The sequence below is a fragment of the Symphalangus syndactylus genome, chromosome 18, assembly GCF_028878055.3.
Source record: "Symphalangus syndactylus isolate Jambi chromosome 18, NHGRI_mSymSyn1-v2.1_pri, whole genome shotgun sequence".
NCBI classification, from domain to species: Eukaryota; Metazoa; Chordata; class Mammalia; order Primates; family Hylobatidae; genus Symphalangus; species Symphalangus syndactylus.
In genome coordinates, this window is record NC_072440.2 from 74,545,961 (window position 1) to 74,567,885 (window position 21,925).

A 21,925-nucleotide genomic window follows, 5' to 3' on the forward strand; every position below is an offset into this window, starting at 1 on the left:
AGACCGGGGCCCTGCCTGGTAACAGCTTACCTTCTAGTTTCTTTAATGATCGACCATCTCCCATCCCATCCTCTGGGTGAGGAAGAGAAAGAGACTATCCCCACTGTCTCCTCCAACCCCTCCTTCATTGCATCACTGAGTCTTCACGGCATCCACTGAAGCTGCAACACTGCCCCCTGCCACTTCACCTCCTTCCTGACATGCTCTGCTCCTCCCTTCTCTCCCTCAGCACTGCTGCCATCTGGGCTGCATTATTCTCGGGTATGGGGGCTGTCCAACATTCCCCATCAGAAGGAAAAAGATCCCTGAAAAGTAGCAGGTGCTTACATTCCTGGCCTCTACCCACCAGCTGCAGAAGCCCCACCACCACCCTGCAATGTGACAACCAAAAATGTCTCTAGATGTTGCCAGAAGTCCTCTAGAGATGGGAGGGTACAACTGCCCCCCCCCGCTGAGAATTCCTGCTGTCAGTGGAGTGGGGGCTATTTTCTCTCCCATGCCTCTAGTACCTTGGGGGTCCCCCCTGCTCCCAAGGGCTGCTTCCACCACCCTGTCCATCCATCCCAATTGGCTCCCTGAAGGTTTTAGCTCCGGGCTTCCTGTCTCCCACACCACTCCTCACAGTTCTCCATGATTTCAACATCCAGGTGGGTGACGCAGCCTCTCGGTTCCTTGAGCTTCTGGGTGATCCTGCTGCTTCTACCGGGCTAACCAGTGCTCCTAGGAGCCCTCACAATTTGACCCTCAGGCTTCTCATTGTCTACCTGGCGCCACCTTTCTTTGGCTCTGTCCCCAGCGGGGTCTTCACTCCATCAATGCCATCAGTCTCTGACCCAGCTCCAAACCAGCCGTCTAGTAACTGCCATCGCGCATCCTCAACATCCGGTTCCCCTTCTTGCATTGCTGCAATCATTTGGTAAAAGCACAACCCAAATGAAACTCAACACTTGGCCCAGCACAGGGCTCACAGCTCTAATCCCAGCACTTTGGGAGGCCAAGGCAGGTGAATCGCTTTGAGCTCAGGAGTTCAAGAGCAGCAAGACCCCATCTCTACAAAAAACAAGTAAACAAAAATCAGCCAGGTGTGATGGCACACATCTAAAATCCCAGCTACTCAGGAGGCTGAGGTGGGAGGATTGGTGGGACCCCAGAGGTCAAGGCTGCAGTGAGCCATGATCTAGCCAGTGCAGTAACCCTGGATGATAGAGTGAGACCCTGTCTCAAAAAACCCAAAACCCACTCTCCAGCTTTTCCCACAGAGCAGGCCTTGCTCAGGAGTCCTCCCACACCCCTCCCTCATCTTCTCACTCTCTGCTGCTTTTCACTTTTAATTTGAACTTATGATCTCTCCTCCCCATTCTCTCAGCTGGGGACCTTACTTCCTACTTAACTCAAAAGCAGAAATGATCATGACACGTGCACAAGCTCACACTGCCTCATCACCCTACCTCCGTGCACTTCTATTCTTTTTCCATTTCTGTGCTGAACCCTCTGGCACCAACCGAGGCCAACACCTCCATTGGACCCGACCCTGTTGTTCACTCAAGCATATGGCTCCAAAAATCCTTACTTTGCAAGGTTTTCTCTTTCATTTGCTCCATCAGCAAATGGAATAGCCTCTTAGCCCCACGTCTACCTTGTTACCCTTACTACAAAACTGGATGTGAATGCCGAAACACTGTCTCTAACAAAAGATATAAAAATTAGCCAGCTGTGGTGGTACATGCCTGTATCCCAGCTACTCAGGAGGCTGAGGCACGAGAATGGCTTAAAACCGGGAGACAGAGGTTGCAGTCCAGCCTGGGTGACAAAGTGAGACTCGGTCTCAAAAAAAAAAAAAAAAACAACTATGTGAAGAGTTGCTGGTTCCCCTCGCCCCCACCCATCACTCTCCCAGAAGCCTCCCATGAGTGACACCAATGGCCAGAGGTCCCCTGACAGGGCAGCAGCATGTGACGCAGCCCAGCATGCCTCTGGTCTAATTCACTTGCTTCCCTGGACTTCCCCGACACCATCCACGCCTGCTTGTCCCCCAACCTGTGGGGTTGTCCCTCTTCCTCTCCTCTGCTGATCCCTCACCTCAAAACGTGCTTGCCACCAGACTGCCCCAGGGTATCAACTTAGTTCTCTTTTGAGACAGAGTCTTGCTCTGTTGCCCAGGCTGGAGTGCAGTAGCACTATCTCAGCTCACTGCAACCTCTGCCTCCCGGTTCAAGCTATTTTTGGCCTATTTTTATATTTTTAGTAGAGACGGGGTTGCACGATGTTGCCCAGGCTGGTCTTGAACTCCTGACCTTGTGATCCACCTGCCTCAGCCTCCCAAAGTGCTGGGATTACAGGCATGGGCCACTGCACGGCCTTAGTTCTCTTTTCATCTCTCCCCAGCTTTAGGTGAGAGGTCTCAACTAATCTTGGCGCTTTAGAATTCCATCTATATCTAATGACTCCTCAGTTCGTCTCTGAGAAGCCCTAGCTTCTTCCTAGAACCTCAGACCACCCTCCCGTTCCCACACGGATGTCTAATAGGCAGCTCACAGCAGACATGCTGCACCCCAAGCCCTGACTAAATGAAACTCTTCACCCCCAAACTGGCTCCTCTCTCCAGCTCAGCAGCTAAAATGATGAAGTTGCCAACAATTCAGATCACAAACCTCGTGGTCCTTCTTAACATTTTTGTCTCCTTTATACCCCACATCCCATCTATGAGAGAATCTGGTCAACTTTCCCTAAAGAATCCTGCCCAGGCTGGGTACAGTGGCTCACCCCTTAATCCCAGCACTTTGGGAGGCCAACGCAGGCAGATCACCTGAGGTCAGGAGTTCAAGGCCAGCCTGACCAACATGGTGAAACCTCATCTCTACTAAAAATACAAAAATTAGCCGAGTGTCATGGGGCACGCCTGTAATCCCAGCTACTCGGGAGACTGAGGCAGGAGAATCGCTTGAACCTGGGAGACAGAGGTTACAGTGAGCCGAGATCACGCCATTGCACTTCAGCCTGGGCAACAGACCAAAACTCGGTCTAAAAACAAAAATCTCCAATGTCTAGGACAGTACTAGGAAGAGTGAACCTTTATCCCTCGGGTCCCAGATATTTCCCCCGCTTCATTCTCATACCACCACAGCCATGTGCTAAGCCTCTTACTACCTTTAATACAGATGATTTGATCTTTTAACAGTTTTAATCATACATGAATATAATTGCAAATATACCTCCTCTACATTTTTAAACCAGCATCACCTCTATCAACTGGTTACAATAAAATTAATACGATAAAAATAGTATCAAGTTCAATATCTAGCTGTTGTGGCCACAACTTGATCACCAAGACCTGAAGGCTACTTCTCTGTTAAAAAGGGAGTGACAACAGCCATTAGCACCAAATAGACTCTGACATCATAATTAGACCTGTTTAAAGAGAGTTGGAAAGGAAATGACTTTCTCAGGGTCCAGTTCAGTTAGCGGATGGCATTCCCGGAAGCCATCTGAAATCACCTCTAGAGTTTGGGGACCACTGCGTGAGACAGGGAAAAGTCCAAAGCCCTCTGAGAAGGGGAAGAGAGCAGCTGGAGCAGGGCACCAAGCCTTCAGGGAACAGCCCCACTTGCTGCATGGGGAGGGCTTGTTCGTCCCCCATGGATAGGAGAGAAACCAGGCCTAGGCTCCCAAAGTACAGCAGGGGCCTCGAAGCATCTCCCAGGGTTCAGGGATCAGTGGAGGAGAGCTGTTCTCACTGTGAAGACTCCTAGGGGCAAAGCGTGGTGGCTCACGCCTGTAATTCCAGCACTTTGGGAGGCCGAGGTGGGCTGATCACCTGAGGTCAGGAGTTCGAGACCAGCCTGGCCAACATGGTGAAACCCCATTTCTACTAAAAACACAAAAATCAGCTGGGCGTGGTGGCAGATGCCTGTAATCTCAGCTACTCGGGAGGCTGAGGCATGAGACTCCTGTGGAGGATGCAGTGAGCCAAGATCACGCCACTATACTCCAGCCTTCAGAGCAAGACTGTCTCAAAAAAAAAAAAAAAAAAACCCTCAGATGTGCTCTGCTGGCAACTGGTCCCCCTACCTCTCCTGAGTGGCTGGGCTGAGTGATGGGGACACAGCCACTCTGACTCTCTACCCCACTGTCTCTGCTTCCCTTTCTCAGGCCCAGTGATTTTTTTTTCTTTTTATTATTTATTTTTAGACGGAGTCTAGCTCTGTTGCCAGGCTGGAGTGCAGTGGTGCGATCTCGGCTCACTGCAACCTCTGCCTCCCGGGTTCAAGCGATTCTCCTGCCTCAGCCTCCGAAGTAGCTGAGATTACAGGTGCGTGCCACCACACTTGGCTAATTTTTGTATTTTTAGTAGAGACAAGGTTTCACCATATTGGCTGGGATGGTCTCGATCTCATGACCTCATGATCCACCCGCCTCGGTCTCCCAAAGTGCTGGGGTTATAGGCGTGAGCCACCACGCCCAGCCGGCCCAGTGATTCTTTAGTACACACTGGACATCTCCTGTGGGTTCTGCCCCAGACACTTGAGACTTCTTGGTCAGCCAAGGACAGAGTAGAACAAAAAGACCATTTTTGCCAGTTCCGACATGAATACACACATAATGCAGGTGGAAGGTCTGTCCTGCCTTATGCGTCTTTTAGGTGCACAAAAACATAAAATCGGGCACTAGAGCCCTGAGGGAGGTTGGTAAGCATGCCTGGCTCCTCCGCCAAGAAGGAACTGCAGTGCAAGTTTCACCAAGTTCTATCAGCCAGACGCATCTCAACACAAGCCCTCTCTAAAGCCAGTCCCACTTACCTACCACTTGCTACACTGCCAGTTACCTCCGACAAGAGCTGCACAAGGCCTCCCCCTCTCCTCTCTTGCTAGAGGCCCGAAAGCTAATGAAGAGCAACTAATCATAAACCAAGGGAGAGGCGGCTGCAGGTTCCTTGCCTGGGACTTCTTGGCTTCTGTTCTGACACTGATTTTTCAAAGCAGCTTGCTCAAATGCTTTTACTTCCCTGAAGCGGTATGCAATCATGGGATTTACAGGGGGTTCTTAAAAGTAGCTCTAAAGGACAGACATTTTCCTTTCCATTTAAAAAACTGGGCCGGGTGCAGTGGCTCACACCTGTAATCCCAGCTCTTTGGGAGGCCAAGGTGGGTGGATGGATCACTTGAGGTCAGGAGTTCCAGACCAGCATGGCCAACATGGTGAAACTCTGTCTCTACTAAAAATACAAAAATGAGCTGGCCACGGTGGCGCATGCCTGTAATCCCAGCTACTCGGGAGGCCGAGGCAGGAGAATCGCTTGAACCCGGGAGGCAGAGGTTGCAGTGAGCAGAGATAGATCATGCCACTGCACTCCATCCTGGGTGACAGAGTATCAAAAAACTGCTTATCCTTTCATGTACCAGCCTCACCAAGGGCTCTTGGTGTCAAATCATTCACTGCAAGGTTGACTTAAGGGTGCCTTTAATGCCAGGTGCAGTGGTTCATGCCTGTAATCCCAAATCCCAGCACTTTGGGAGGCCAAGGCAGGACGATCACTTGACATCAGGAGTTCGAGACAAGCCTGGCCAACATAGTGCAACCCCATCTCTACTAAAAATACAAAAATTAGCCAAGCACGTGGGGCATGCCTGTAATCCCAGCTACCCGGGAGGCTGAGGCGAGGGGATCGCTTGAATCTGGGACGCAGAGGCTGCAGTGAGCCAAGATCGCACCCCTGCACTCCAGCCTGGGTGACAGAGTGAGACTCTGTCTCAAAGAGTGCCTTTAATTATTAAATAGAAGCAAATGTGTTTAACAATTAAAAATATACTTAACCAGGCTCCTCCTTGTTTGCTGATGGTAACCTCCGGGGATTCTCTGTTTCAGAGGGCCCCCCCAACAGGAAACTTCGCAGTGATGCATCAGGTATCATGCCTTCAGCTTCGCAGCTGTGTGTTGTCTCAGTATCCATTTCCTTTCTGCCCAGTGCGCCCCCTCTGCCCACCCCGAATTTTAAACCCTTGCACATTTCCACGAGATTCCTGCAAAATCTGAAGGCTTGGATATCTTTGTGCAAAGCTGTCTTTCATTGAAACCAAGATCACGATGACAAACAGACCTCATCTCTTGACCGTCCTTCCTGCCTCTGGGCAGCACATGTGACATGACACCCAACAGTGTGCGCCCTTATCACTGCATCTTGACGAGATGTCAGAGGCTGTGTGTGTGGCTTGGATTTTTCTTCCTTTCATGCCAAAAGCCACTCTTACATGGTTAGGGCATTCAGCAGTGCTGTCCTCCCTTGTCCCGTGAAGACACTGCACTGAGTGAATATGACAGTTCCACTATCTGGGCACATTCCTGGAGAACGTACTTGGCTTCTAGTTGGCTGGTCTGGGTCACAAGTCAGAAATCACAAAGTTCACGGTAACTGCGGCGCGGCAACCAGTCCTCCCACGATTCAGCTTTCACAGGCTTGTCTGCGAAGGAAATGAGCTCACTGCGATGTCTGACAAATGCCGGGGGCTGCACGTGGCTTGAGTGATGTCTAGCTACAAACTGCATTTTCAGCACACGGGGTGGAAGCTGACCACCGCAAAGCCAAGCACAGTCTTGGCAGAGCCTTTTCTGGAGGCTTCACGGCCATGTACGTGCTCAGGGACTGGGGAATGGATACCCAAGACTCAAGGATGCACACAGCGTCCTTCCCAAGAAAGCACGAAGAGGTCTCTGCTTCTCTGGGATTTTTCTTTTTTTTTTTTTTTGAGACGGGTCTCCCTCTGTCTCCCAGGCTGGAGTGCAATGGCACAATCTTGGCTCACTGCAACCTCCGCCTCCCAGGTTCAAGCGATTCTCCTACCTCAGCCTTCTGAGTAGCTGGGATTACAGGCTCCTGCCACCTCGCTCAGCTAATTTTTGTATTTTTATTATAGACAGGATATCACCATGTTGGCCAGGCTGGTCTCAAACTCCTGACTTCAGGTGATCCACGTGCCTTGGCCTCCCCAAATGCTGGGATTACAGGCATGATGAACAACTTTTCACAGGTGAAGTTAGGCCATGTGGATCTGACTTCACCTCACGGAGAGGCCAAACCAACCCTCATTTGTGTCCATCTTCATTTTTGGAGAATATCAGCTTTGCTGTCATTACCAAAATACTTAAAGCGCAGGGTGAGGTCTTGTTAAGAGCCAGTTTTGTGGGGGAGCAGATGAGTTTCTGGGACACTTCAAGCAGCTCTCCTACCAGCTGATTGGGATCATAGGATAAGCCAAATTCCAGGGTCGGCTGAAGCGCAGGATCCACCGGTCAGTGGGAAACTGAGTCCTTGCAAACTAGCAGGTGCTTACACTCAAGATGATTCCCGAGGCCTTGGATAAGCTGAGTCCACGAATAGAATCCAAATGCTAGGCCAGGCGCAGTGGGTCATGCCTATAATCCCAGCACTTTGGGAGGCCGAGGCGGACAGATAACTTGAGGTCAGGACCAGCCTGGCCAACAAGGTAAAACCCCGTCTCTCCTAAAAATACAAAAATTAGCCAGGAGTGGTGGTACATGTCCGTAGTCCCAGTTACTTGGAAGGCTGAGGCAGGAGAAACGCTTGAACCTGGGAGGCAGAGGCTACAGTGAGCCAAGATCACGCCACTGCACTCCAGCCTGGGCAACACGGTGAGACTCCATTTCAAAAAAAAATTCCAGATTCTCCAGGATCAGACCCTTTAAGAAAACCTTTAGGCCGGGCACAGTGGCTCAAGCCTGTAATCCCAGCACTTGGGAGGCCGAGGCGGGCAGATCACAAGGTCAGGAGATCGAGACCATCCTGGCTAACACGGTGAAACCCCGTCTCTACTAAAAAAATACAAAAAATTAGCCGGGTGCAGTGGCGGGTGCCTGTAGTCCCAGCTACTCGGGAGGCTGAGGCAGGAGAATGGCGTGAACCCGGGAGGCGGAGCTTGCAGTGAGCCGAGATCGCGCCACTGCACTCCAGCCTGGGGGAGAAAGCTAGACTCCGTCTCAAAAAAAAAAAAAAAAAAAAAAAAAAAAAAAAAAAAAAAAAAGAAAACCTTTAGAAGGGTCCCTTAGTTCCTTTAACAGGTATAGTTGGTGTCAACCTTGGTCTAGGATTTGAAACCAGTTCCGAGAAAAGCACTTCAGCCAAAACAGTATCTTGCAGGCTGACAGCCAAGCAAGGAGCTTCCAATGGCCCAGGGCACAATGTATTTCTTAGGTCAAGGGAGCAAATTTGTCCATTAAGCTTTTCCAGTTAGCAAATAGACTCGTCCAAGAGCCAAAAAGAGAGTGCCTACAGCACTGATGTGGAGGTTAGAGACTGCTTCCCCATCGCTTCTCGGCCTTTTGGCTAAGATCAAGTGTGTGAGACTGCTTCCCAGCTCATCAGGTTTTTTTTTTTTTGGAGACAGTCTTGCTGTCTCCCAGGCTGCAGTGCAGTGGCACAATGTCGGCTCACTGCAGCCTTTGCCTCCTGGGTTCAAGCAATTCTTCTGCCTCAGTTTCCTAACTGGGATTCCAGGCGCCCGCCACCACGCCCGGCTAATTTTGTATTTTTAGTAGAGATGGGGGTTTCACCATGTTGGCCAGGATGGTCTCGAACAACTGACCTCACAAGTGATCCGCCCGCCTCGGCCTCCCAAAGTGCTGGGATTACAAGCATGAGCCGCCACACCTGGCCAGCCCATCAGGTTTTGAACCTGGAGTTAAAATTGTGAGGAAGAGAGCTGTGTGGGGAGCATACAGGGAAAGGTCAAACTGCTGCTCCTCTGTACTGAATTTGGGGATCCTTCTGAGTCAAGTGCTTGGAAAACAGTGCTAAAAAAGAAAAAGACTTAAGGGTCACGTCTAGAGAGAGAAGGATGGCGAGTTCTCTAGTAGGGCCGCAAGTCCAGAAGCTTCTCTGTGAAGCTGGGCTAGGAGTGTTTACTTTGGAGTGGCTGCAGCTTTAAGTATTTATTCCTGATCGCTGCACTGCGGGAAGCCCCATCCTTTACAGCCAGGTGGGCTTTCCCAGCCGGGGTCTCTCCCATCCTCTGTCAACAAAATGGTCATTTGGGAGTTCCTCTTCTCAGTGATCATGAATCCCTGGGCCTTGATTTTTTTTTTTTTTTTTTTGAGACAGAGTCACGCCCTGTCGCCCAGGCTGGAGTGCAGTGGCATGATCTCGGCTCACTGCAAGCTCCGCCTCCCAGGTTCAAGCCATTCTCCTGCCTCAGCCTCCCAAGCAGCTGGGACTACAGGCACCCGCCACCATGCCCAGCTAATTTTTTGTATTTTTAGTATAGATTGGGTTTCACCATGTTAGCCAGGATAGTCTCGATCTCCTGACCTCATGATCCGCCTGCCTCAGCCTCCCAAAGTGCTGGGATTACAGGTGGGAGCCACTGCGCCCAGCCGAGTTGTTCCTTTTGACCAAAGAATTGGTCACTAAGTTGTGTTCATCCTTGTGGCTTCTTGTCCAACCCTTGCGTGGGGAGCAAAAGTCTGCTTTGTTCTTTGATGTCCTAAAATAAGACCTGTCTTCTGATTCAGGTCAAACAGGGCCAGATGGCCAGAACCCAACATGATTATTTGTTGCAGTCGCTGAAAAGAGTTAAGTGCTTCTTCCTAACAGTGAAGGTCGGCAGCAGGCGGATCTGATTTTTCCTTCTTCTGCCCACGCTCTTCCTCCTACCCAAAGTGTCCCCTCACGTGACCAGCCCTTCCTGTGAAGTCGAGGTGATAAACTCAAGAGAACCAGGGCAGAGAGGAGATGGGAGCAGTAAGGACAGAGAGGCGTATCCTACTGGCTAGAGCTAAAATCTACCTCGGAGGTCAGGTGTACTGGCACACACCTGTAATCCCAACACTTTGAGAGGCTAAGACAGGTGGATCGTTTGAGGCCATGAGTTCAAGACCAGCCCGGGTCACATGGCAAAATCCCATCTCTGCTAAAAATACAAAAATTAGCCAGGCATGGCGGTGTGCACGTGCATGTAGTCCCAGCTACTCAAGGCTGAGGCTCAAGGATTGCTGGAACCCAGAAGGCGGAGGTCGCAGTGAGCCAAGATCATGCCACTGCACTCCAGCCTGGGTGACAGAGACTCTTGTCTTAAAAAAAAATTTTTTTTTAAATCCACCTTGGAGGCCAGGTATGGTGGCCCATGCCTGTAATGTCAGCACTTTGGGAGGCCAAGGGAGGAGCACTGCTTGAGCTCAGGAGTTCAAGACCAGCCTGGGCAACAATATTAAGACCTCATCTCAATTTAATAAAATAATCCACCTTGGATTAACACGTATAATTTCCTTTTCTAATATTCATTGGGCACCTGTTTTATGCCATGTGCAGTGTGTTCCACGGTCAGCAAAACAGATGCAGCAGTCCTTGCAGTGGGGAAAACTCAGTCCATGAACATCCACACCAGCAGAGGGTGCTGTCTCGCCTTTTAACCGGGGAGCCCCTCTGTGTTCCTCACCACCTCCCCTCTCAAGGCTGCCCTTGTCCATTTCACCTTCTTCCAATTCAAACCTTGAAAACTCACCTCTAAGGCGAATGGGGGTGAGGAGATACAGAAGAAAAACAGTATGTTCCCTCTTCATCTCTGCCCCATGGGCTATGAATAGTCAGAAGACAAAATCCCCTACTTGCTTTTTGTTTTTTTTTTCCTATTCTAAATCAAAGACCACAGCAGACCAGAATCCTGTGGATTCTCAAATGACCAATCCTGACATATTTAAAAGCAGATCGTCTTGCTTTGAAAAACCTCCTCTACTCCTCAAAACCAATTTCAGCTGATTAAATTCAATCACTTATGCCTTAAGACTGGCCAGGATTTGTTGACTTCAACTTGAACATCTGCATCTTATTTGTGCCGTGTGTGTGTTTTCTGCCATAAAAAAATAGACTTATATTGCAATAGGACTATAGCTACAAGTTTAAAACAGATTTATAAAAAATCTATCCCAACCATGAAGATTTCTTTGCTAAAGAAATGTGTTTTCTTACAACCCACAGGCGAGGAAACGAGACCTCTTTCGTTCCTTCTAGAAGGTCTGGAGGACGTAGAGTTATTGAAAATGCAGATGGTTCCGAGGAGGAAACGGACACTCGAGATGCAGACTTCAATGGAACCAAGGCCAGTGAATAAGCAATCTAGAGTTTTGCACCACGGCAAGAAAAACCAAAAACAACAACAACAAAAAAATACAAACCCAAAACAAAGCAAAACCCAGCAGACTGTTACTTAGCATTGTCTAAATCCATTCTCAAATTCCAAACATCACAGACACCCCTCACACAAGGAATATAAAAACCACCACCCTCCAGCCTGGGCAACGTAGTAAAACCTCATCTATACAAGAATTTAAAAATAAGCTGGGCATGATGGTACATGCCTGTGGTCCCAGCTACTAGGGAGGCTGAGCCAGGAGGATCGCTCCAGCCCGGGAGTTTGAGGCTGCAGTGAGCTGTAATTGCATCATTGCACTCCAGCCTGGGCAACAGAGACCCTGTCTCAACCACCACCACCCCCACTACCCCTGTGTTCAAGGTATAAATTGAAGTTTGTATGATATAAGAGACGAGAAAAACCCAACAGGAAACACAGACACATCCTCCAGTTCTATCAATGGATTGTGCAGACATTGAGTTTTTAGAAAAACATATCCACAGTAACCGGTCCCTGGCAATTCTGTTTACATGAAATGGGGAGAAAGTCACCGAAATGGGTGCCACCGGCCCCTCCTCCCAATTCATTCCCTAACCTGCGAACCTTTCCAACTTCTGATGTCAGGCCTTTGAGAATTCTTTCCCCACTCTCCTGGTTTCCACACCTCAGACACGCACAGTTCACCAAGTGCCTTCTGTAGTCACATGAATTGAAAAGGAGACGCTGCTCCCACGGAGGGGAGCAGGAATGCTGCACTGTTTACACCCTGACTGTGCTTAAAAACACTTTCACTAATAAATGGTTATAAATCACAATGTCGTTGGCTTTTCTGTTGAGCTGTTTTCTATAGAGGAAAAGAAGTTGGGGAAAGCTGGGTTTTGCTTCATCATCCCAAAGATTCTCTGAAGTCAGGGTTAATTTCATGAATGGAGAAACTGAGGGCTAGAGAGGCGAAATCAATTGCCTACGACCCCAAAGCCAGCAAAAGAGCAGAGCAGAGATGCAAAGTGAGACTGTCTAAGGGGGTTACTGGGCTGCTCGGTGGGGAAGGCGGGGGAGACAAGGTGATGTGTGGTCCAAGGGCCACTGCCCCCTGCCCTCAAACATGACTGGGAAGAACATCTTGACTCATCAAAACCAATATCATACGAAAAATACAAGATTTCCTTGATTTTTTAAGTTAAAACACAAGGTCTTGTCCAATGAGTCAGCAAACACTTTCCACAAAAGGTCAGACGGTGGATGGGTACAGTGGCTCATACCTGGAATCTCAGCACTTTGGGAGGCTGAGATGGGAAAATCACTTGAGGCCAGGGGTTGGAGGCCAGCCTGGCCGAGAGAGACCCCCGTCTCTATTTAAAAAAAAAAAAAAAAAAAAAAAAGGTGTTTTTTATTTTTTGTTAGTAAGCCAGGCAGGATAGTGCACACCTGTACTCCCAACCTCTCGGAAGGCTAAGGCAGGAGGATCGTATGAGCCAGGAGTTCGAGGCTGCAGTGAGCTATGATCACGCCACTGCACTGCAGCCCAGGTAACACCACCACCACCACCCAGCCAGATAGTATTTTAGCCTTTACAGGCTACATATGGTCTTGCCGAATATTCATCTTCTTTAAAACAACCCTTAAAAACATAACAAATCATTCTTAGAGTAAGGGCCATAAAAACAAGCTGTAGGCCCTCTCCTTCTTTCAGCTTGAGTGTTTTAGACAGACATACCTGCAAAGGCTCTGTTCAACACAAACGATGCCGTATACCACCAACTCCATGGGATCAGACAGATTTGGGAGACAGGAAACATGGAAACGAAGGACTCCACCTTGTGACCAGACGCTAATATGCCTTGAATGACGCACAAACACATCCCGGGTACATTTCTAAAAACCTGGCTTGAATAGAAATTTTTTAAAAGATTTTTTCATATTTTATATAACTTGGTTAAAAAAAGTTTTTCACCACTCTATGGGAAAACATTAAAGTACAAACATACAAAGCCTCTTTGACCAGCAGCCCAAACAAGTTCAACATTCGTTTCTCTTGATTTTATTGATCTTTTAAAAAAATAAAAAGACATCCTTTGTGGATACAGGTTAGGATGTTTCTAGGGTAAGAAACCCACCATCGCAGCTTAATTCTCTGCGGAATTTCAGTAGCACTTGGAAAGTTCTGTTTTCAACCTGAAATTTTTGCTGTTCTTCCAGAAAATAACTTAGTAACAAAATGAAGGCCGTGAAGCTGCAGGCACACTCCAGAAATTAGTGTGTTCTTTTAACTTGTGTCCCAAAGAGACAGCAGTTCCTAACACGCAGTGATGAGTGGACACGCCGTGGTGCGTTGGAAATCCCGTGTTCACGTCTTCGACAAGGAAGCCTCCTACAATGATCTTGTGCTTTAATCTTACTTGATGATCACCCTGGTTACTTCATTATGCCTTTGAAGTCCTGTTCTTAGTGGCTGCATTACCAAGGCCATCCTGCCCCAAAGACCCCTCAGGGTCCTGAGGCAGAATTCCCCCCACCCCACCAGGGAACTCAGGAAAATGAATGATCGCAGTTTGCCAAAGGAGGACAGATTTCCCACTGACGCTGGTTGGTCTGGAAAATTACTCTGAAAACTCGAACACACCTCTAGAAATCTCAATGAGAAGCTGAGAAGCAGGCTACAGTCTCAGAGGTTTATGACATTTTTTTTTTTTTTTTTTTTGGAGACAGTCTCCCTCTGTAGCCCAGGCTGGAGTACAGTAGCGCGATCCTGGCTCACTGCAACCTCCGCCTCCCGGGTTCAAGCAATTCTCCTGCCTCAACATCTGGAGTAGCTGGAATTACAGGCATGCACCACTGCACCCAGCTAATTTTTTGTATTTTTAGTAGAGATGGAGTTTCACCATGTTTGCCAGGCTGGTCTTGAACTCCTGACCTCAGGTAATCCACCCGCCTCGGCCTCCCAAAGTCTTAGGATTACAGGCCTGAGCTACCGCACCCGGCCTATTCCACAGTTTTTAAAAAGGCATGTGACCGTTCTGTTCTCTGTTCTTAGACATGATTTCAGTCCACTACAAAGCACTGGGAGATTTTGTTCTGGAAGACAATTCCAGCCGGTTGGGGGCTGGCGGAAGAGCCTCTGAGAGAAGCTCCATCCCACATTTAAGGAGACTTGGGACATTAAAAACACCTGTCAAGACCAATCAGGGGCCAGGCACGGTGGCTCACGCCTGTAATTCCAGCACTCTGGGAGGCTGAGGTGGGAGTATCACTTGAGGCCAGGAGTTCAAGACCAGCCTGGCCAACATGGTGAAACCCCGTTTCTCACTAAAAATACAAAATTAGTGGGTGTAGTGGCACACTCCTGTAGTCCCAGCTACTTGGGAAGCTGAGATAAGAGAATTGTTTGAACCTGGTAGGCGGAGGCTGCAGTGAGCTGAGATCACGCCGCCACACTCCAGCCTGGGCAACAGAGCGAGACTCTATCTCAAAAACAAAAACAGGTTAGCCTCATCACCGGCACCTTAGAGCCCTTCCCAGAGAGCCCCTTTTGTCCCTCTTTGCAATGCACACAGTGGCAGGCAAGGATGAGGAGACATTTCCCAGGGACAAACCCCAGAGCACAGGTGATGGCCTCGGTCACTGGCTTGGGCCGCAAAGCTAACTAACTATGGTGACTGCTCTTATTTCTCAAACTAACTTGAAGCAAAAACCTAGTATAAAAAGACGACAAAGGGTAACGACTCCTGCACCGACACCAAGAGCTTCAGCTTCCGTGGTTTTCCTAAAGCAACATCTTGACTACCCCCTGGGCTGATGGCAGCGGCGATGAAGACATGTGTGAAGGCGGCTTCCCAAATTCCAGGCGCTTCCCCAACCTTCAGACAGAGCAAACCAAATTAAGCTGACATGACAGCTGTGACAAACTGGCTAGCACCGGGGCCCACAGAGTTATAAGGGTGAACATCAAGAGTCAGGAGCAGGGTCTCACAGGGCCTCAATTTTCTCTCCTGTGAAATGAAGAAGAGGACACTGGCTACCTGGCTCTCAGATTCCAAGGTCACACAAAACGCCCAGTCTCAGACCCACTAGAAAAATCCATCTCTTACCTATTTGTTTTACAGCCTGGGCAACACAGTGAGACCCTGTCTCTACAAAAAATGCAAACAAAAATTAGCTGGGTGTGGTGGCCTACATGTGTAGTCCCAGCTACTTGGGAGGCTGAGGTGGGAGGATAGCTTGAGCTCAGGAGGCGGAGGCTGCAGTGAGCCGAGATCACGCCACTGCAGTCTAGCCTGGGTGACAGAGTGAGACCGTGTCTCAAAAAAAAAAAAAAAAGTTAGGCCAGGCATGATGGCTCACACTTGTAATCCCCAGCACTTGGAAGGCCAAGGTGGGAGGATCACCTGGAAAGTTAATCAAAAAACTCACCTCTAGAAATCTCAATGAGAAGCAGACTGCAGTCTCAGAGGTATATTCTCAAACTCAAAGCCAGAAGGTTTGAGACCAGTCTGGGCAACATAGCAAGACTGTTTCTATAAAACATAAAAAAAATTAGCCAGGGGTGGTGGTGTGCACCTGTAGCCCCAGCTACTTGGGAGGCTGAGGCAGGAAGATGGCTTGAGCCCAGGAAGATGAGGCTGCAGTGAGCTATGGTCGCACCACTGCACTGCAGCCTGAGTGACACAGCAAAACCCTGTCTCGCAGAAAGAAAAAAAAACACAAAAATTTTTTTTTGAGAAAAGAGTCTCACTCAGTTGCCCAGACTGGAGTGCAGTGGTGCAATCTTGGCTCACTACAACCTCCGCCTCCTGGGTTCAAGTGATTCTTGTGCCTTAGCCACCCAAGTAGCTGGGACTACAGGCATCCGCCACCATGCCCAGCTAATTTTCGTATTTTTCGTAGAGATAGGGTTTCACCATGTTGCCCAGTTTGGTCTTGTGAACTCCTGGCCTCAAGTGATCCACCCACCTCTGCCTCCCAAAGTGCTGGGATTACAGGTGTGAGCCACGTCACTGCACCTGGCCTAAAAATCCACGTGTAAAGGTCTGAAAGTTATGTGCATGCCATGGAAAATATTCTTAATTTCCTGTCATGTGTCTGCTACAAACCCATCAAATTCCCATGGCTTGGGGCCCAGAGAGATGGTAGTCACACACCTTGCACAATTCCTGAATCTGAAAGCTGCCCCCTTTTTTTTTTTTTCTGAGACAAGGTCTTGCGTCATCGCCCAGGCTGGAGTGCAGTGGCTGGGAACACGGCTGTGGCCTCAACCTCCTGAACTCAATTGATCCGCTGGCCTCAGCCTCCCAAAGTGCTGGGATTACAAATGTGAGCCACTGCACCTGGCCCTGATTTTCTTTAAGGAAGAAAACTAATGACACTGTTAGAGGTCAGATCTGCCCTGTCCCATCAGGCGGCTGGTTTCAGGAACATAGTATGGCCAGAAGTTAGTGCCAGTTTCTCAAAGGTTCTACAGATTTAAAAAGAAAAAAAAGGGCTGGCTGCAGTGGCTCACGCCTGTAATCCCAGCACTTTGGGAGGCCAAGGTGGGTAGATCACAAAGTCATCAGATCAAGACCATCCTAACACGGTGAAACCCCGTCTCTACTAAAAATACAAAAAAAATTAGCTGGGCATGGTGGCACATGCCTGTAATCCCAGCTACTCAGGAGGCTGAGGCAGGAGAATTGCTTAGACCTGGGAGGCAGAGGTTGCAGTGAGCTAGGATCGTGCCACTGCACTCCAGCCTGGGTGACAGAGCAAGACTCCATCTCAAAAAAAAAAAAAAAAAAAAAAAATCTTCAGGGAAAGCAGAGCCGTGATTGATACTCAATTCCCCAAATAAGGGCTTTATTTTTATTTAATTAATTAATTAACTTTTTGATATGGAGTCTTGCTCTGTCACCCAGGCTGCTGTGCAGAGGCACAATTTTGGCTCACTGCAATCTCTGCCTCCAGGGTTCAAGTGATTCTCCTTCCTCAGCCTCCTGAGTAGCTGGGACTATAGGCACATGCGATATGCCTGGCTCATTTTTCTATTTTTTTGGTGGAGATGGGGTTTTACCAATGTTGCCCAGACTGGTTTTGAACTCCTGACCTCAAGTGATCCACCTGCCTTGGCCTCCCAGACTGCTGGGATTACAGGCGAGCATCACCACACCTGGCCCAAATAAGGGCTTTACACAGGACATTCTCACAGTGTAACCATGAGTAGCAGCTGTAGAATCAAATGATAAAAATGACCTTCTTGACCAAGCATGGTAGCCCACACTTGTCGTCGCAGCACTTTGGGAGGATGAAGGGTGAGGATCGCCTGAAGCTCAGAATTTGAGACCAAACTCGGCAACATGGCAAAACCCTGTCTCTAGAAAAAATACAAAAAATTAGCCGGGCATGGTGGCACGCACCTATACTCCCAGCTACTCGGGGGACTGAGGTGGGGAGGATCATTTGAGCTGGGAGGCAGAGGGTGAGCCATGATCCTGCCATCGTATTCTAGCCTGGGTGACAGAGTGAGACCCTGTCTCACAAAACAAGACCTTCTCTCTAGCCCTTTGTTCAAGCCACAAGACACCACCTAACGCTGCCTGCAGGGAGCAGAGGAGAGAATAAGGTTTGCTGAAATAATCCTGTAATTTAAAAAGACACATGGCTGTGGGCTGGGGGCGAGTGTCTCTTGCCTGGGGCAGGCGGGTTCTCCCCGCCGGCGAGAGGTTTATTAGAAGGTACTGACCCCTTATCACCCAAAGGCACGCTGGTGCTGCTTGGCCATCTCTCACCGCCATCTCTGTTCTTGCTGCTCCGCCCAGAGGCCGGGCCACCTGTTCGGTTTGGGGACTGATCGTACACGAGGTTCCGGCAGGAAGCGAGTTTGGACTCCAGTGCCTGGAGAGAAATACGCTTTTATCTCTCAAGTTATAAGCAAGGACTATTCTGTCTTACTGGAGCCCATACAGAAGAATGAACCTCAGACAGTGGTTCCCAACTGTTGTGCACTGGAATTCCAAGGTGGGACCCCAAAAGGAATCCAATGTATATGCCAGTCTCAGAACCAAGCACCTTAAGTATTTGGGAGCTGGCTGGGCACAATGGCTCATACATATAATCCCAGCACTCTGGGAGGCCAAGGCAGGAGGATGGCTTGACGTCAGGAGTTTGAGACCAGCCTGGGCCACAAAGTAAGATCCCATCCCAGTTAATTTTTTACTTTTTTAGACAAGGTCTCGCTGTGTCACCCAGGCTGGAGTGCACTGGTGAGATCACGGCTCACTGCAGCCTCAACCTCCCAGGCTCAACCAATCCCTCCCACCTCAGCCTCCTGAGCAGCTGGGATTATAGGCGTCCGCAATCATGCCTAGCTAATAACAAAAAATTTTAATGCAAAAAATTTTTAATTACAAAAAATTTTTAAAAATCTTTGGGAGCTTCCTGGAAAAAGACCACAGCTCACTGCAGCCTCGACCTCCCAGGCTCAAGCTATCCTCCCACCTCAGCCTCCTGAATAGCTAGGACTATGCACAATCATGCTTGGCAAACAAAAAAAAAATTTTTTTTAATTACAAAGAATTTTAAAAAATGGGAGCTTTCTGGAAAAATCACTAACCTACCAATTATCCAACTCCGCTCATAGGAAGTAGGAAATCCACTTCTGGAATCCTTCACTCTTTGGTTTACCTTGTTAAACCTCTGCAGAATGGCAGGAAGTTTGATAAGGACTTGGTCTGGCTACAACAGACCCTGAGGAAACCGAAAGGACACTGACAGCACCCCAGACTTCTCTATACTCCAACTAGGCTAAATACTGAAACGCAGACCTACTTCTAGAATAGCAAACCAGACAGCCAAAAGCCAGAAGTAAAAACATAAAAGAAATGAGTTGCAAGCTGCTATTAAGTTGTAGCTATGACTACACTGTGTACAGTGACAACTTGGTAGGAATTAAATTATGTGGCCTTCTAGGCGTTATTTTTAAAAATAAACTACAAAGAACACCTATGTTTTTACTTAAGCACAAAAGGATCCCTCCCTGCAATTAACATAAAAGCTGAAAGGCCAAGTTCTTTGCCCTAGGCTTTAAGATTTTTTTTTTTTTTTTTTTTTTTTGAGACCAAGTCTCACTCTGTCACCCAGTGGTACGATCTCTGCTCATTGCAACCTCCGCCTCCCAGATTCAAGCAATTTTCCTGCATAAGCTTCTCGAGTAGCTGGGATTACAGGTGCCCACCGCCATTCCCGGCTAATTTTTGTATTTTTAGTAGAGATGGGGTTTCACCACATTGGCCAGGCTGGTCTTGAATTCCTGACCTCAGGTGATCCACCCATCTCAGTCTCCCAAAGTGTCAAGATTCTCTTAAACCCCGAGAAACAAACCAAAAAAAAAAAAAAAAAAAAAAAAAAAGGTGGCAGTTTTTTTCTTCTCTGAGACAACGTCATGCTGTCACCAGAATGGAGTGCACTGTTGCAATCTCAGCTCACTCAGCCTCAACCTCCCAGGCTCAAGCAATCCTCCCACCTCTCTGCCTCCTGAGTAGCTGGACCACCAGTGTGCACCACCAGGCCTAACTAATTTTTGCATTTTGTAGAGGCCAAGTTGGGGCAGGGGGTTTCACCATGTTGCCCGGGCGGTGTCAAACTCCTGAGCTCAAGTGATCCTCCCACCTTGGCCTCCCAAAGCACTGGGATTACAGGTATGAGCCACTGCACCTGGCCAAAAGAGAAGGCAGTTTCCAAGTGCTCCTCAGTTTTTTCGAGTTAAGGAAAAAACACAGATATCACCCTAATTTCCCAAATTTCCTAGAAGAAAAATGGCAAAAGGAAAGAGATGTACATAGGGTTTAGAGCAGGGCTTCGAGTCAGAGCTCTGAGTGTCTGGCAGTAACTCCCACAGGAAGCTCTAATGATTCCCAGGGATGCTAAACGAGCAGCCACACCTAAAACTCACCACATTGCTATGAAAGGGGCCAGACGCGTTGGCTCATGCCTGTAATCCCAAAACTTTGGGAGGCCAACCTGGGAGGATCACTTGAGGCCAGGAGTTTAAGACCAGCCTGGGCAACACAGCGATACTACCATTACTACAAAAAATGAAATTATCAGCCAGGCATGGTGGCGCCCACCTGTGGTCCAAGATCCTCAGGAAGCTAAGGTGGGAGGATCGCTTGAGCCCAGCAGTTCCAGGCTGCAGTGAGTTGTGATCGTACCACTACACTCCAGCCTGGGCAACAGAGCAAGACCCTGTCTCTTAAAAAAAGAAAGAAGAGAGGGAAGGAACTAGATCAACCCCCTCTTCACACATCCTGAAAGACAGGCAGGAAGGCATGAAACGCCAGTAAAGTATGGTCTTACCCCGACTTTCCGCAGTAGGTCTCCCACAATGTTGAGAGCTGATATCCGGGCTGCAGGTGTGAGGGGGGTCCCGCCGGTGGAGTCGTCCAGGCCTGGGTGTGCGAAGGGAAGAGCATATAATTCACCAACCTATAGTCATGTCTGTGCACTAATATCTCTAGATCCAAAACCACGGGACGGGAGGGACGCTGACGCCTTTCCTCGGATCCCAAAAGTTACCCTATTTCTTTCCGTAGTTAACCGCATCACACACCCAAGGCCCATATGACAACCAATTTTTCAAGTCCTTGTGATGACTGCAACAAGTATTTATTTTTACATGTTAGTCTTTAAAAAAAAAATTTTTTTTTCTTTAGACGTTGTCTTGCTCCGTCACCCAGACTGGAGTGCAGTGATGTGATCTTGGCTCACTATAACCTCCGCACCTCCCAGGTTCAATCAAGTGATTCTCCTGCCTTGGCATCTTGAGTAGCTGGGATTACAGCCATGTGCCACCACACCTGGCTAATTTTTGTATTTTTAGTAGAGATAGAGTTTCACCACGTTGTCCAGGCTGGTCTCGAACTCCTGACCTCAAATGATCTGCCCACCTTGGCCTCCAAAAGTGCTGGGATTACAGGCATGAGCCACCATGCCTAGCCTTTAAAAAAATTTTTTTTAATAGAGACAGGGTCTCACTATGTTGCCCAGGCTGATCATGAACTCCTGGTCTCAAGCAATCCTCCCACCTCAGCCGCCCAAAGGGCTGGTATTTACAGGCATGAGCCACCGTGCCCAGCCACGTTAGTCTTTTTAAACAAACCCAAAACAAATCCTTCTGAAATTGTAGAAAATCCATGTAGTTAATTAACATAATGACATCTGTGATAGACACAAAAACTATAGACAGGATGATCCAGCTTTACAAGGGTCCAGCTCTGCAGAGCCTCTCTTCTCCAAGTGGGGTCCATGCACCAGCAGCACGTGAGAACTGTTAGAAATGCAGAATCTCAAGGCTGGGCGCGGTGGCTCACGCCTGTAATCCCAGCACTTTCGGAGGCCGAGGTGGGCGGATCACGAGGTCAGGAGATCAAGACCATCCTGGCTAACACAGTGAAACCCCGTCTCTACTAAAAAAAAAATACAAAAAAAAAAATTAGCCGGGCATGGTGGCGGGCGCCTGTAGTCCCAGCTACTCGGGAGGCTGAGGCAGGAGAATGGCTTGAACCCGGGAGGTGGAGCTTGCAGTGAGCCGAGATTGTGCCACTGCACTCCAGCCTGGGCGACAGAGCAAGACTCCGTCTCAAAAAAAAAAAAAAAAAAAAAGAAATGCAGAATCTGTAGGCCAGGCACAGTAGCTCACACTTGTAATCCCAGTGCTTTCGGAGGCCAAGGCAGGTCGATCAGCTGAGGTCAGGAGTTCAAGACCAGCCTGGCCAACATGGCAAAATCTTGTCTCTACTAAAAATACAAAATTAGCTGGG

General features: G+C 48.7%; 2 protein-coding genes and 1 pseudogene across 13 annotated transcripts in view; 2 read left to right on the plus strand and 1 right to left on the minus strand.

Annotated features, from left to right (window-relative positions):
• MYH11 (myosin heavy chain 11) overlaps positions 1 to 11,950 on the plus strand; it is a 158,407-nt gene extending 146,457 nt beyond the window's left edge. For 2 of the 4 annotated variants that reach the window (XM_055253361.2, XM_055253360.2), the window contains one exon: positions 10,982 to 11,950. In XM_055253361.2, the coding sequence (XP_055109336.1) occupies positions 10,982 to 11,114 (133 nt within the window). In that variant the 3' untranslated portion in view covers positions 11,115 to 11,950. Of the gene's footprint in view, positions 1 to 647; positions 1,828 to 5,862; positions 5,902 to 10,981 lie in introns of those variants that run through there. The other 2 variants (XM_055253362.2, XM_063623685.1) reach the window with 2 other exon arrangements.
• LOC129468753 (uncharacterized) lies at positions 8,316 to 8,457 on the plus strand (annotated as a pseudogene).
• A 1,210-nt stretch (positions 11,951 to 13,160) lies between the features above and the next one.
• The window catches only part of NDE1 (nudE neurodevelopment protein 1), a 53,794-nt gene continuing 45,029 nt past the window's right edge, over positions 13,161 to 21,925 (minus strand). For 3 of the 9 annotated variants that reach the window (XM_063623784.1, XM_055253402.2, XM_063623788.1), the window contains exons 7-9: positions 20,463 to 20,554; positions 17,851 to 18,002; positions 13,161 to 14,992 (exon numbers count right to left, since the gene is read on the minus strand). In XM_063623784.1, the coding sequence (XP_063479854.1) occupies positions 14,899 to 14,992; positions 17,851 to 18,002; positions 20,463 to 20,554 (338 nt within the window). In that variant the 3' untranslated portion in view covers positions 13,161 to 14,898. Of the gene's footprint in view, positions 15,125 to 15,223; positions 15,266 to 17,850; positions 18,003 to 20,462; positions 20,555 to 21,925 lie in introns of all 9 variants that reach the window. The other 6 variants (XM_063623787.1, XM_055253405.2, XM_055253403.2 and 3 more) reach the window with 5 other exon arrangements.